The sequence below is a fragment of the Sparus aurata genome, chromosome 9, assembly GCF_900880675.1.
Source record: "Sparus aurata chromosome 9, fSpaAur1.1, whole genome shotgun sequence".
Lineage (NCBI taxonomy): Eukaryota > Metazoa > Chordata > Actinopteri > Spariformes > Sparidae > Sparus > Sparus aurata.
In genome coordinates this window covers 30,545,042-30,559,423 of record NC_044195.1, presented here as the reverse complement: position 1 = coordinate 30,559,423, position 14,382 = coordinate 30,545,042, and the positions used below count along the sequence as shown (strand labels likewise).

The following is a 14,382-nucleotide window of genomic DNA, read 5'->3' as shown; positions in this document are numbered from 1 at the left end:
TCCAAACGCCAGCTATGACAAAGATTAACAGCAAAATCAGACTAAGTTTAATGTTTGGTTGCCTGTTTATGAGCCGATGCATTCCAACACAACAGCAAATTCAATAAAGCCTGCTTTTAAGAGGGTTATAAATAATGTTTTTTTTTGAGAGGTGCTTATTCAACTTTATGGCCATTTTGGAAGTGGAAATGAGGCTGAAGCGATGGAAAAATACATTTTCTGTTTGCCCCGTAAATAAGTGGGAGAAAGAGCACAGTGTTCTTGGACTGCGCCTGAAGTTCCTGAACTATAATGGCGAATATGACATTGTTTGTGGGTGTGTGTGTAAATGGACTCTGCTGGAAGACAAATCACTAACTGGTGCGCCATTTTTTTTAATAATGAATATAATTTTATTGATTCCCGTTACATAACTAAATCAGTGATTTCATTCTTGGTGCTTCGTTTAAGATTTAAGACGAGTATGTAACTCGCCACTTTGACAAAAATCCAACCGCCCCAAACAGAATACTTTATTTTCTGTTCTCACATACTGAGTGTCTCGATTCATTTGCGAGGACGTATAGCATAATTACAAGTGATATTAATATATAACGTCTTACTTTGCGCCATGAATTGAAACAGAAAAAGTTAGGATTATGGGATTTGACTGTCGGGGCTAATGAGGGAGCACAAGAGCATGAGTGATGGTTACGTAGTGACAGATGATGTAATGACGGACTTACACACAAGTCATATGATGAAGCGCGTGCTGCACCTCTTGGGAGACGCCGCGCTAACAGGAAGCTTCTCACCCATTACACGAGGAAGATATTTCCTCGTCTCTGACTGACCCCAGGATGCACGTTAGGGTTTTCCAGCCCTGCAGCGCAGCTCACTGTGTATAACACGCTTCAGCGTGGCCGGTCTGGGGTATGAAGTAACGTCTGTCAGGTCCTTCCAAACTCACTTTGCCTGAGTTTGACAGTTGTATAATGTTTCTGGACTTGGGGAAAAAAAGGTTTGCTCCAGGTCTAAAGGCGGAAAAAAGCACCAAATCATAAGTTTAGCTGTATTTTGGAGTAAATAACCTACAAACAAAACTAAATTAGAAGTATGTTTTAGTAGAAAAACACAAAATAAAGCATATTATAAGTAAACTTAAGATCTTCGATTTTAAAGTAGCTTTGGTTAAAACCATTATAGAGGATTTTAGGAACTCTCACTTTGGTGGCCTCCAGTGGTAGATGTATGAAAGAATGTGGCGGACGCTGATGCATTACAATGGGTGTTGAAATTTCCATCTTTCTGGCCCAAAGTCCAATTTTCAACAAAAATTCCAACCCACTGACATTTTAAGGCACTAACAGTTTCCTTCCCACCCACGTACTGTATGCAGCTGCACGATGATGGGAGACACTTGTTCCACTCAACAGCTGGCATATCACAAGACGCTTCAGTCTGCGGCCCCGAGAGGCTGGTAAAGCATTGTGCTCATTAGATGTACTCATTGGATAACCGTCTGTTGAAATTAGCCGTCTCGCTTTTTACTGACAGGGGTGAGAAGGGTGACTAAGACCGGTCGGTACTGTCGCACATTCATCTGGTTTGCATTGAGCGTCGTTAGTGCCTCTCTCTGCTTCGCTCTTGTCTGGCCTGTGGACACTTTTCGTGATAATGATTTCTAATCCACCCTAATATCTGATCTCAGATGGCTTTATTGCTACAGAGCAGCGTCCAGACACATTGGACAGAGCCAGGCTAGCTGTTTACCACCTGTTTGTTTATGCTAAGCTAACTGCCTCCCATCTCCTGCTCTATTTAATGAATCACGCCATTATTACACAAATAGGTCACAATGTCAAATTAGCTTCAAAGCCTGATACTTGGGTTGATGGTTCAAACATTTTCAAAAGGGGATAAAACCACAAAACAACACTGACTTATTTCAACTAGCGTACATAAGTTGGCTAATCTAGCATAGTTACGTAACTCAACTTTAACAAACGTACTTATTTTAACCAAAGCCGCGATCTTTCACTAAATCAACCAAGTAGTAGTTGTTCCTAAACCAAACCAAACAGCGACAGTTCGACTACGTTGCCCAAAAGTTATCAAGGAGAGCGAGAACACCATTAAAGTGAAACTCCCGCCAAAATGCAACCAAGGCTTTTTTTGTGAATGTACCCGAGTCAAACCTTCGTGTAAAAGCATAATTAAGACGAAAGAGGCACTTTTAAGATTTACCGTATTTTTGTTTTCAGGTCAAACTCATTTTCAATGGGAGTGCTACGGGCACTTTAGCGAGAGCATCAAAATCGCTATTTTTAAAACAGTAAGAAGACTCGACACGACATGAAACTTTGCTCGTAGTATCACCAGGGTCTCTACACATGAACACGAGCATTGAGAACATTGTTTGTGTACACAGAGTTTACTAAAAAGAAGGTTTTTGAACAACTCACGTTAGCAGTTAGGGTACGTAAAGTGGTTAGTAAGTAGTAAAATCTTCTCAATGGTCGTGTTCATTTGTAGAGACCCTGGTGATACTCCGAGCAAAGTTTCATGTTGTGTCGAGACTTCTTAGTGTTTTAAAAATAGTGATCTGGTGCTATTGCTAAAGTGCCCGTAGCACTCCCATTGAAAATGAGTTTGACCCGAAAACGAAATTACGGTAAATCTTAAAAGTGCCTCTTTCGTCGTAATTATGCTTTTACACGAAGGTTTGACTCATATACATTCATAATAAAAAGTTGCATTTTGATGAGAGTTTCACTTTAACTGTGTCTGTATTTGTATAACAAACAAAATTTTCTGTTATATGTATCCAGAGACGTACTCAACAAGTCCAGTTGCCTACAATACAGCGCTCAGAAAAGTCACCTATGTTGTTTTGGGAGTCGATGGCAAACAACACTTCTGTCATTTTGCTATGACGACACGTTGCAAATATCACGTTCGCACTTCACGGCCTTTGTTCTTCACCTGAGAAACTATTTTCCGTCACTTTACACGAGAGCCGCTGTCCAAACAGCACGTGCGTCCACAGGACCGTGTCTATCTGCCGTGTCTCTCTGTTTGCTCTGTCTCCGGCACCATTATGCCTTCAATTTAGAGAAATGGAAATGTTTTCTTATGACCGCTCCTCAGCATTTCTCCGCTTCGCATAAGTGCATTAGGACTGTATTATGTGTACCTGTTGCCTAGCGACGGCAAATGCATGGGCAACAGCCGAACAATGTTGGAACGTTTAATTTTACACTTAAGCAGAACGACCTGATAGTGCGGCGCTGAGAGATATTTTAACCGGGCTCCTGAAAGATCCGTCTTTCAGAGAGTCGTTTAGTCGAGACAAATGGAATGCCACAGAAAGGTGATCACATTTTCCACAGTCAGTCATTTTCCTCAGTCATGTGAATAATTCAGAGGAGAAGAGTGAAGGGGAGGAGGCCTATATTTGGGTGGATTCTGATATCCAGCGCTAAACAAGAGACTGACGAGGTTGCAGGATTAAGTTGGGATGATTTTTTAATGAAATGTTGCCTTTATTTTATTATTATATTAAGGATTATGTCTAATTTGACTCTAATTTGAGGGCAAATTGTTTTCAGGAGACACGACTTACTTCTCTTCACAAAAGCAGCGTTGGTTAATAATGTCCACACAAGGGAACATTTCTTTCTAATAGATCTGATACCACACAGTTTATTTAAATAAATGAGAGTGTCTGCTCTGTCCGGTGGGTCCTGGCGGGGGGGGGGGGGGGGGGGCAGGTTCAGAAGCAGATCTGTGGAAAACAGACGATCATGTAATTCACTCTGGAGAACACCAAACAGCCCTGAAGCAAGAACTCTGTCCAGCCCTATTTTTAATCAAACAGTGGCTGTACATGAAGAGCGAGCACTGAATTTGATCCAGTATCCTGTTGTCACTTTAACAAGTATGCAGCAAGAAAAAGCTCTGTCTTCATGTGAAACTTCACCTTCAACTGGCATTATTTCAACACGGGGTCAGCCCTATGTTCCCACATTTCTAAGATTTTTTTTTCCAAAATTAGGCCCTATGTTCCCACATTTCTAAGATTTTTTTTTCCAAAATTAGGCCCTATGTTCCCATATTTCCTTGGGGTTAGGCTAGCCCTAATCCTAACCCCAAGGAAATGTGGGGTTAAAATGTTCCCTCAAAGTGAAGGGAAATGTAGGAACACAAGGCCTAATTTGGAAAATGTCCTAGAAATGTGGGAACATAGGGCCTAATTTTAAGAAAAATCTTAGAAATGTGGGAACCTAGGGCTGTTGGACCCTTGGGCTGTGGGAACATAAGGCCTAATTTTGGAAAACAATTTTAGAAATGTGGGAACATAGGGCCTAGTTTGGGAAAAAAATCTTAGAAATGTGGGAACATAGGGCCTAATTTTAAGAACAATCTTAGAAATGTGGGAACATAGGGCTGTTGGACCATTGGGCTGTGGGAACATAAGGCCTAATTTTGGAAAACAATTTTAGAAATGTGGGAACATAGGGCCTAATTTTAAGAAAAATCTTAGAAATGTGGGAACCTAGGGCTGTTGGACCCTTGGGCTGTGGGAACATAAGGCCTAATTTTGGAAAACAATTTTAGAAATGTGGGAACATAGGGCCTAGTTTGGGAAAAAAATCTTAGAAATGTGGGAACATAGGGCCTAATTTTAAGAACAATCTTAGAAATGTGGGAACATAGGGCTGTTGGACCATTGGGCTGTGGGAACATAAGGCCTAATTTTGGAAAACAATTTTAGAAATGTGGGAACATAGGGCCTAATTTTAAGAAAAATCTTAGAAATGTGGGAACCTAGGGCTGTTGGACCCTTGGGCTGTGGGAACATAAGGCCTAATTTTGGAAAACAATTTTAGAAATGTGGGAACATAGGGCCTAATTTTAAGAAAAATCTCAGAATGTGGGAACATAGGGTTGTGGGAACAAAGGCACACTCTTCAACACAATATGTGATTATGATGCAATTGATTTCCCTCCAGCTGTGTTGAGCATCTTTCAGTCGTTTCTAATTGAATCGTGGTTTAGGATTAGGGATTGGCAAGGTGAAGACAGGCCTCTAAAAACTAATTTCCTGAAATGTCAGTAAAACAAAATTTGTGTTTATATATATATATACACATGTTCACATCTGACTTTGTGCATCTCCTGAGCCGAAACTGAGCATGAACTGGAACAATCAGGCTACAGTCCACAGACGTGCGGCTCAGGTGAACTGGACGCTGGGAATCACCTCTGGTTGTGAATGTTTGACTTTCTGTTTGTGTGCATGCCGGCCCTGCAAACAACAGCCTGCTGTCCGTGGCACTTCTCCACCCTTTGCTCGGTGGATTAGCAAGCCCGGTCCACCCCCTGATCTCCAACCTTAAATAGGAGTAAGAATTACCACGAGACGTAAACACTGGCATTGACCATATATGTGAGATTCAACCATCCGGGCTTGCTGACATTGAGGCCTCTCAGTTCAAGTGTCTCCGGGGGGCTGTGTGTGGAAAATGTCTTTGGGTAGCATGGGAACAGCCGGGCTCAGTCTGGGAAAGGAAGCAGGCTGTCCATTGCTGTTGCACAATCCAATTAGCTCTGAGTTGCACCGATAAGAAACTGGACCAGATCACACAGAGGCTTTTTTGTGACCAGTTGTGCATCTGCGAGTTGGCTGGTAAACGATTTCGAAGCATCTTCAGCACAGGTTGTAATCAAGGCTTTTCCCAGGGATCCACGGGGGAAAACAATACTGCTTTAATCAGCGACGTAGAAGGCCGGGGTACGTGCTCGCACTGTGTTTTCTCTGTGTTTATCAGTTTGGGCATTTAACATGTTAAACCTGCTTTATCTAACTGTCGTACAATTGACCTTTTGTTATAGTTTATAAAGCATATAAAAGAGATTAAATCCATTTGTTCTGCATTTCTTCTGTTCTTTCATTTTTCATTGGGACCTGTAACTTTTCGTGCCAATTTGAGAATTCACAGCATTGACAGTGTTTCAAGCATGAATATTACACGTGTGCATATTTTAAAAAAAAAGAAGAAAACTTTGTGTTGCTGCATTCCCTAGTAACATCTGTTTTCAGTGTCTGCCTCCCACGAGATAAATTCATTAATTTGTGGGAATGTCCAGGAAGCAGATGGTCAACACGTCTCTGTTTCAAACACATCTTCAAAATCAGACTCGAGTTGAACATGTTTAAAGGTCCTGCTTGGAAAGTTACATAGAGCTCTGCAAACTAAATGTATGCATCACTGTTGGGGGAAGTAAAGAGATCGTGAATTGCCTTTTTTTAATTTGATTTAATCAAAGAGCTGTCTGGAACATTAACACTCACCTGTGGGTGAGGAAGAGAAGTAAACTATGACTCACTCTGACTCCTGCAGGGCCACCAGTCTATTTACCTTCCTCCTAATGTTTGCATATTAAAAGGTGGATCACTCACTGTGCAGTACGCTGTTAAAGATCCCATCCTGTGACAATCTGATGAAAGTTCAATGATATTTTTAAACAGATGGTGTTGACTGTGTCCTTGGTGCTGCTCGTCTTCGTCTGGACAGGTAAGCCAGATTTCAAGTAAAGCCAGGTACTTACAAGGTGCTTTGGTTTGAAGTTTAAATAATCATTATCAGAGACAGGAACAATAAACATTATTATATGAAGGTTTAAAGAATGGATGCTGTAGAATTGGATGAGTAGGCACAAAAGATGCTATTGATAGCATGTTAGCTAATGTACGTTAACCTCTGCCATTTTTTATTAATTTGTTTTCTAGACAACACATCCTCATATCTAAACGACTGATTGTCACTGATCCCAAAACAACATTGCTGTCGCAGCGTACCAGCGACAGGCGTAACTGACCTTTGTACACTCAGTTTGATTAGGTTCAGAAAAACATTTTGGTTTATGTTAACTAAATTACTTATGTCACTTCGGTTATGCACGTAATTGCAGTTAAGTGACGCATGTATTGCAGCTTTAAGTTAAAATAACTTATCCAACCACCATACTCAACCTTTTTATGCTACCTCACCTGATTTCCTCCTTTGCTCCTGTAATAATTACTAAGACCACTAGAGGTCGCTGCCCAGCAAGAAACATTACAAAAAAAAAAAAAAAAATGGTCATAATAAGCGCTTTTGGATCTATAAGGTTGTTTTTCTGGAGAGGATGGGCTGGACAGTAAGGGTTGCTGTTTGCTCTAAATTATGTGGAGACTTCTCACTTACGCGAAGTTTCTGTTTTATCTTCAGGACTGGCTGAGAAATTTGTTGTTCCGACATGTGACCGGTACATGTTTGACAGCAATGTCGACAACTGCCTGTCAGACTTCAACAGGAGCGTGGAGACAAGTGGCTATCAGGACAGCTGTCCGTGGCCGGCTGTGAAACGGTAAAATGTCTTTTTGCCATCTTTTAGAAAATGTTTTCAGAAATTATTAAAAAAAAAAAAAAGAAAATTGTGTTGAGGCTAACAATACATATTTTTTTTAGTTGCTTACAGCAGTTGTTTTATTTATAAATGTGTCTGTCACATATTTAACCAACTTTAATATAGGTATCATGTTGGTTTTGGAGATAACTAACATTAAAGGACTTGAATCAAGACCATGGTCTTAAATGATAAAGTTGTCTGAATATGGATATGTAACAGCCATCATTGAGTCTGTGATGATGTTTAAGTCTTTGCATGCTCGTGTTGCGGGAAGCCGTCTTTGAGTTCAACACTGAATCGGCCCAGTGAGTGAAAACGCGGGACGGCTGGATAAAGTTGCACATTACACATTTTTTAATGGCCTTTTCAGTGAAGATATATGACCTTTAGTCATGGGAAAGTCAGATACTTTACTGTTTCCTGGCTACGTTTGGTTCTGGTTGAAAGTTCGAGCTAATTACTCACCTTTTGATGAAAAAGCGCTGGACTGTTGCTCCTGGTTTCGTATTTCCAGACGGCGGTTGTTTGTGGAGACTTTTACTCGTGCCGTGTTACCAACAGTAGACTTTAATTATGACTGTAATAATCCATATTTGACCGTTAACTTGATTTGGGGCTGAGCTCAAACGGTGTTAGGGTGGAGCGTCCATCATCACGAGGAGCCCAGCACGTTGATCAGGCTTCCAGCTGTCAGGCCGTGGATGCTTTCCACTTGAGACTGCTGTAGTGACAACTATTCGCATGATTGATGTCGTTTTTAGCGAGGCTATGGTCGCTTCTCCAACCAGAGGACGTGACATATTAAACTTAAGGGTGAAATGTTAGCTGCCTCCTAAACATCTGTGTGGGATTTTTCTCCGTGTATATATAAATATATTTTTAAAAAGCTTGGGGCAAGATGTTTTTGGCTCATTTTATCTAAAACTGTTGAGTTTAAAAAGAAAATTGCAGCTTTAAGGGGCCACGCCAGCTCACTTTAAATCATATCGGTAAATTAGTGACCATTTTCCAAACCAGGCTTTAGCTCAGCGGTTCTCAAACCTTTTTTTTAAGCAGCTCAACCTCTTTGAGTTTTTAAAAAATTATTTCCATCATTTGCTCTGACAGATGCTATTTCAGACTGTGGAAAACGTATGTGCTGAAACACGTGTTGCATTACTGTGACATGTGCTGACCTGGTGTAACCTCGTGTCATCCATCGTAGCTTCAGCAATATTAACTGTAATCACCGGCATGGCAGTGATGTGTTCAGGACTGATGCGAGTGCTTTTTGATAGTTTTATCTCTGTTTCCCTGGACATTTACAGTCAGGCTAATAAATGGAAAGCAATCAGTCATGTTAGTTAGACTCCTCTGTAATGAAACCTAGTTTACTGCTCATGCAAGTAGGTCGACGCTCAGTCATGACCTGGAAACAGAGAATCTAGTCTCTGCTGAGTCAGCTAGCCAGCTTGAGCTAACAATGTTCTTGTGAGATTTCCCAAAACTGATACGATACCATACATAAACACAACAAACTGCTGAGCTCAGTTTTTTAAACCAATTTTCCCAAGAATTGATTTAGCCAGACATTAACTTCAAATGTATTTTTAAGCTAGCAGCACCCTGTCATGGTAATGGCATAGTGATATTTTCAGTGCTAAACTAAGTGCTGTATCGTAGCCAACTGGACTTGTAGAGATCCATGAAGACTTTTCATTTATCATCCGAGAAGCTTCTTCAGTTCTAACTAACTGGCGGGGAGTTGCAGGCTTTTAAACCCTGCGTGGAGTGTCTTTACAGAGTCATTAGAGCCACTTGTAGGTCGCTGACTCAACCGGCCTTCGTTTGGGTTGCTAGTGCTAGGTGAGCCCCGGTGTGGATGGTTGATAAGCTGTCTGAGAAGGGCTGTCATCAGCCACCTCCTCTGTTCAACGACGGTCGTTGAAGCATAATTAAGACGAAAGAGGCACTTTTAAGATTTACCGTATTTTCGTTTTTGGGTCAAACTTATTTTCAATGGGAGTGCTACGGGCACTTTAGCGCTAGCATCAAAATCTCTATTTGTAAAACATTAAGAAGACTCGACACAACATGAAACTTTGCTTGTAGCGTCACCAGGGTCTCTACACATGAACACGAGCATTGAGAACATCGTTTGTGTACACAGATTTTACTAAAAAGAAGGTTTTTGAACAACTCACGTTAGCAGTAGCTTGTTCCGCTAGCCTCCGTCCTGCCAGCCAGAAGTGTTGTAAGCGGCGTAATATGGAGGAGAGTTAAGGTGGAACGCTCCTAAAACGCTCCATATAAATGTACGGATAATTTGTTGTTTTGTTGTTAGCGAAAAACAATATTGACCTTTAGGTAAAAAAAGGAGCCTCACATAAGAAACTATACTAAAATCAAAAGCCGGAAAAGTCACGTGGGAGATCGCGTTTTTGATGCTATCGTAAAAGTGCCCGTAGCATTCCCATTGAAAACGAGTTTGACCCGAAACGAAAATACAGTAAATCTTAAAAGTGCCTCTTTCATCCTAATTATGCTTTTACACAAAAGTTTGACTCTGGTACATTCACAAACACAGCCTAGGTTGCATTTTGGCGAGAGTTTCACTTTAATGTAAACGGATCTTCAAGGATCTGAAATAAGCCAGTACGCTTTAGTTACCATGAGCACTGAGACGTCAGGATCTATTGATGATAAATGTTTGTATTGCTTCATCATGCAACTGTGAAATGACACTGAAATTCAGGAATGATTCACACTGCGTCTTTGACAACACATGTAAGTTAAAGCTGCTGTTGGCAAGTCAAATACTGACACATTTTGTTTCATGGTCATATGATCCAAAGGCGTCAGTATTGGACGAGTTTGGAATGAGACTCAAAAATCAACTAACAGGAGCTTAAAGTCAAATGATTTATTGATTTTCTGAATCTCAGCCTACAAATTAATGTCAACTCTTACGCTTAATAGAGAAATCTTCAGGACTGCTGGAACCATTTTCACCCATCTGAACTCTGACTCCTTCCTCGCTCTCTTCTTCTGCAGCGTCTACAACAAACTGAAGTACTGCGTGGACGGCTGGGCCAAAGCGTCCTGGTGTAGAGGCCGCGGATTTCTTGTTGACGAGGTCTTCTTGAAGGTCCACGAGACGTACTTTTCACTCTGCGGACAGGTCATCGACCCCCCGCTCACCACTGTCATCATGCTAATAGCACCAATTGTCATGGCCACGCTCTTCCTGCCACTTGTGTGCAACAGTCTCACCACCTACAACATAGAGATGCCCGGCAGTCTGGGGCTCTGATGAGCCGGAAACTGGGACTTATTCTCATGATTCTGGCCGTTCTGACAGTGAGCGGTGGGTCATGCTAACATCACACTCACCAACAGGAAATGTGGAATCCTTTAAAACAGCTCAAGATGTTTTCGCCCTGATAAAAATCTGCCTGAAGTCTCTAAAAACGAAGGCAGCAGTTGCAGAGTTGGCACGATTCTGGACACGCATGTACACACAACCAGTGTTGGTCCATGTGTGTCCAGAATCGTGCACACATTTGATTTAACCTGTAAATACTCTTAAAAGCGTCCTGCTGATGCTCAAATCGTTTAATTTTCACACTTATAAACGATGCCAGTCTCACCTCTTGACTGGGTGATATTCCATCATTCATCATTTTTATTCATTGATCATCAACATCACTCGTTTTTCTCCCCCAAATGTCAAACTGTCCTCTAACCCTCGGTATCTGGGTGTGTAATGTGGTTCCGTATATCAGCATGCATCACACATATCATACAGTCTGTAGACAGAAATTCATACTTGACTGTCTGAACGCTTTTGCTGTGAATGTCTCAACTTTCTGGAACTCATTATTTTGTCATATGTTGAACCCCACCCATCTGGCACCTATAGTAAAGCCTTAACAGTGATTTACTGTTTTCAGTCCAGCTTCATTCCAGACGTCTGTGTTGATCCTTGAATTTGTATTGTGTGTTTAAAAAAAAAAAAAAAGAAAATAAGAATGATTCTGTTTGTATTTGAAACACATAATAAATATTTATTTCAGACAAAAAAATAATGTTTTACAGTCGTTTGAAAACCTCTTTACAAGCGATAGCAAGGCGGACCCGCTGTACAATTATCCACACAGCAAAGTGTCAGTCTGTCGCTAACGTACTGCATTTTCATCACCTGTCATCAGATTACATGGGAAGGAGTGGTGGACAGACCTCGTGAGGAGCTCGCTGTGTGCCGTCGAAACTATGTAATGCTCCGTTTTCGCAACGTGTTTGAATGTAATGCCCGTCTATATCACGCCAGAACCACCCGTCTCGCTGTGAAACGACACCCAGAACCTGCAGCTCTACCCAGAGAGGACGTAAACAAGACGGCGCCTGGAGAGAGTCGAGCGTACAGCCGTCCGAACAAGGAGTTCATGGTTTCCCTCACCAAAGAAAAACTGTACAGCAGAAATCGGACAATTTGTTGCTCTGGTTCTGCCGGACGACTCACGATCACGACTCATCAACCTTCGCTCGGCCTTCTGTGTCTTTTCTTTGCCCCGGAGGTTAGAAAACAATTGCTCAATGCAGCTTTAACAGTCCTCTCAGATAAATACTTTATGGAAATCATGGCTTTAAATGAGCGAAAACACAGATGTAAAACCATTTAAGTCAAAGAGGCTATCCGCAAAAGGATTAGTATGTAACTTAAAAACACAAGATCGATGAAATCTGATGACAAAGACCAAAAGTTAGGAAGTTTTGGTATGCAGTGTGATTAAAAAGAAAAGTGAAATGCATTCCAGAAGCATCCCCCCCCCCCCCCCCCCCCCCACCACTCTAGCTGTGGCTCTCGGGGGAACACCGGGGTGAACAACCTTCCTTTAAAACAGTCGATCTAGTTTCACACGTATCTGATTTACAGCTATATAACAGTCGAACCCGACACACCGCTCCATACGCTAGAAACCTCCGAGATCGCCGGGCGTAATGATGGTCGAATTAAAAAAGAGGTTCAACAATAACAGAGCCGGGTCTCAGATTTGGGTGGGTGGTCCGCACGGCTACCACGGTGGTACGAGGCGACGAATTGTGGTGAACTCGACTCATTGACGCGGCAGAAACACTTTGAGGGTCAAAAAAACTGTTTTTCCTTTTTCATCTCGCGTGTTTTCGACATCCAGCACCCAGACAGAAGAGTGGCAGCACCCGCACTTCGTATTATCTTAAATAATACCCACAATTCTACTTTTCCTCTCAATGTAAATACTGGAAGGATGTTTTGCTAAGTACAGTATACGCTCGCCGGCTCCGTCTCGGCCGCACATACTCAGACACGCCGGCTTCTTGTCATAACACGAGCACGTGGACGTGTTGAACAGTCCGACAGACTTGTGTTCTCAGACAACAGAGGATGTTGACCCTGGTGACTCGTTTAACCGCCGCGGGTCAACCAGCACAGGAAGTACAGCTTCTTACTGGAGTCAGAAGGCGGACGCCGACTACAGGGCCGAATGTTATCAGTCAAAAGTCACACCAGACGTCAAAGAGCTGATTTATGATAAGTTAGGGGAAGATTAACGCCTCCACACTTATTCAGATTTGTATTTAAATGGAGTTTTTGACCCCGCGGTCACGTTTGTATGGAAGTTTATTAACGACAAAACTAATCATGAAGCAGGAGTTTTATTAAACTGAGGTTTTAGGATTGTCAAGCTGTAAAGGTCACCGTTAAAATCTTCAAATCGGACGATACTCGGTTCGATCGGCTGCTTTCAGCTGGAGTTTACGTGAAGGGAATTTAAAGTGACGCACTCAGAGCGACAGAGAGCGGAGGAAGCCTGGCTGCTCGCTCACAGGACTGAAGCTCCTGTACAAAGAGTCGAGTCACGTCCTTCCGTATATTTGTTTTAGGAATTTTAAAGGATTATGCCAAATTTGTTCCTTTAAATTTGACAGATTTGAGGCCAAGATCATTAAATATTTGGATGAAGAAGATGGAAGAGAGCAAAAAGAAAAACAGCTTCAAGACGATCGTGTAGCGATACGCTGTCACATGTTATTGTTTGAACGATTGGTATCATATGAGGGAAATATATAGTTTGGTCTGTCTGAGGTAATGTTCAGATGATCTGCTGTGTTTTGCTACAGATTTGGAGCTGCAGCTGAATCTTTCCTCTGAGATATTCACTCTACACTTGTACATTTTTAAGGCGAAAATAAAACCTTTCATTTATACTGTGTGCCAAATGAATTAACTCAGACCAGTAGTATATATATATATATATACTTATTACAGGTATATCCTTATATTCTAACACATCTGACCAAATATTCAAAGTGTTACCTTTACTGTGACACCTTGATTATTCAAACAGACCTTGTAGATAGACCCAAAATGGAGGCAAGTTCTCAACAGGTTGAATTAATAAATAATGGCAAAATAAAAGCTGTTGTTGAAGTAAATATGTAAAAAAATATCCATATTCACGGTGCGTTCATATTCTGTCAGAATAATCCGGAAAACGTTTTTACGATTGGGAAATCTCTCGCAAAAGCACAGAAAATGTTGCCAAGTTGACTTTGTACAACCGAAGTAAATACTGGGTTGATGTCTTGATGTAAAGACTCTTTTACCAAAGTCACACACTTTATAGTCATTTAATTGTGTCCTTTGTGCTTTCGTTTAAACGCACTGAGCGAAAAAACACAAAAACAACTTCTCTTTGGCGTCCATGTCGCTCCTGCATTCCGACATGCGGAAGTCAGAAAAAAACGACTCCCCAACTTGAAAAACTGGATTATCTGAGGAGCACGTGAACGCAGCACGACACAACAGTTTCCTATCTCTCTCTTAATGATTTGCGGTGGTTGGAGGTCGGCTGCATCTCAGTGCAGCTACAGTCTCACTCGTTCACTTTAAGCATCCTCACCCTTCGACTGCCTCTAAACAGA

At 41.6% G+C, this 14,382-nt stretch overlaps 1 protein-coding gene across 2 annotated transcripts; it reads left to right on the top strand.

The window, feature by feature from the left end:
* Positions 1 to 5,526: 5,526 nt before the first annotated feature.
* LOC115587879 (receptor activity-modifying protein 2) lies at positions 5,527 to 11,421 on the top strand. Of its 2 annotated transcripts, XR_003985208.1 has the most exons (5): positions 5,527 to 5,776; positions 6,515 to 6,560; positions 7,257 to 7,395; positions 10,471 to 10,902; positions 10,963 to 11,421. XR_003985208.1 is itself a non-coding variant. In XM_030427956.1 (4 exons), exons 2-4 carry the CDS (start codon positions 6,515 to 6,517, stop codon positions 10,727 to 10,729), a joined length of 444 nt encoding a protein of 147 aa, XP_030283816.1. In that variant the 5' UTR covers positions 5,527 to 5,776; the 3' UTR covers positions 10,730 to 11,421. The 2 variants fall into 2 exon arrangements, 1 of the variants encoding a protein (XP_030283816.1); XM_030427956.1 differs by having other exon boundaries at positions 10,471 to 11,421.
* Positions 11,422 to 14,382: the final 2,961 nt, after the last annotated feature.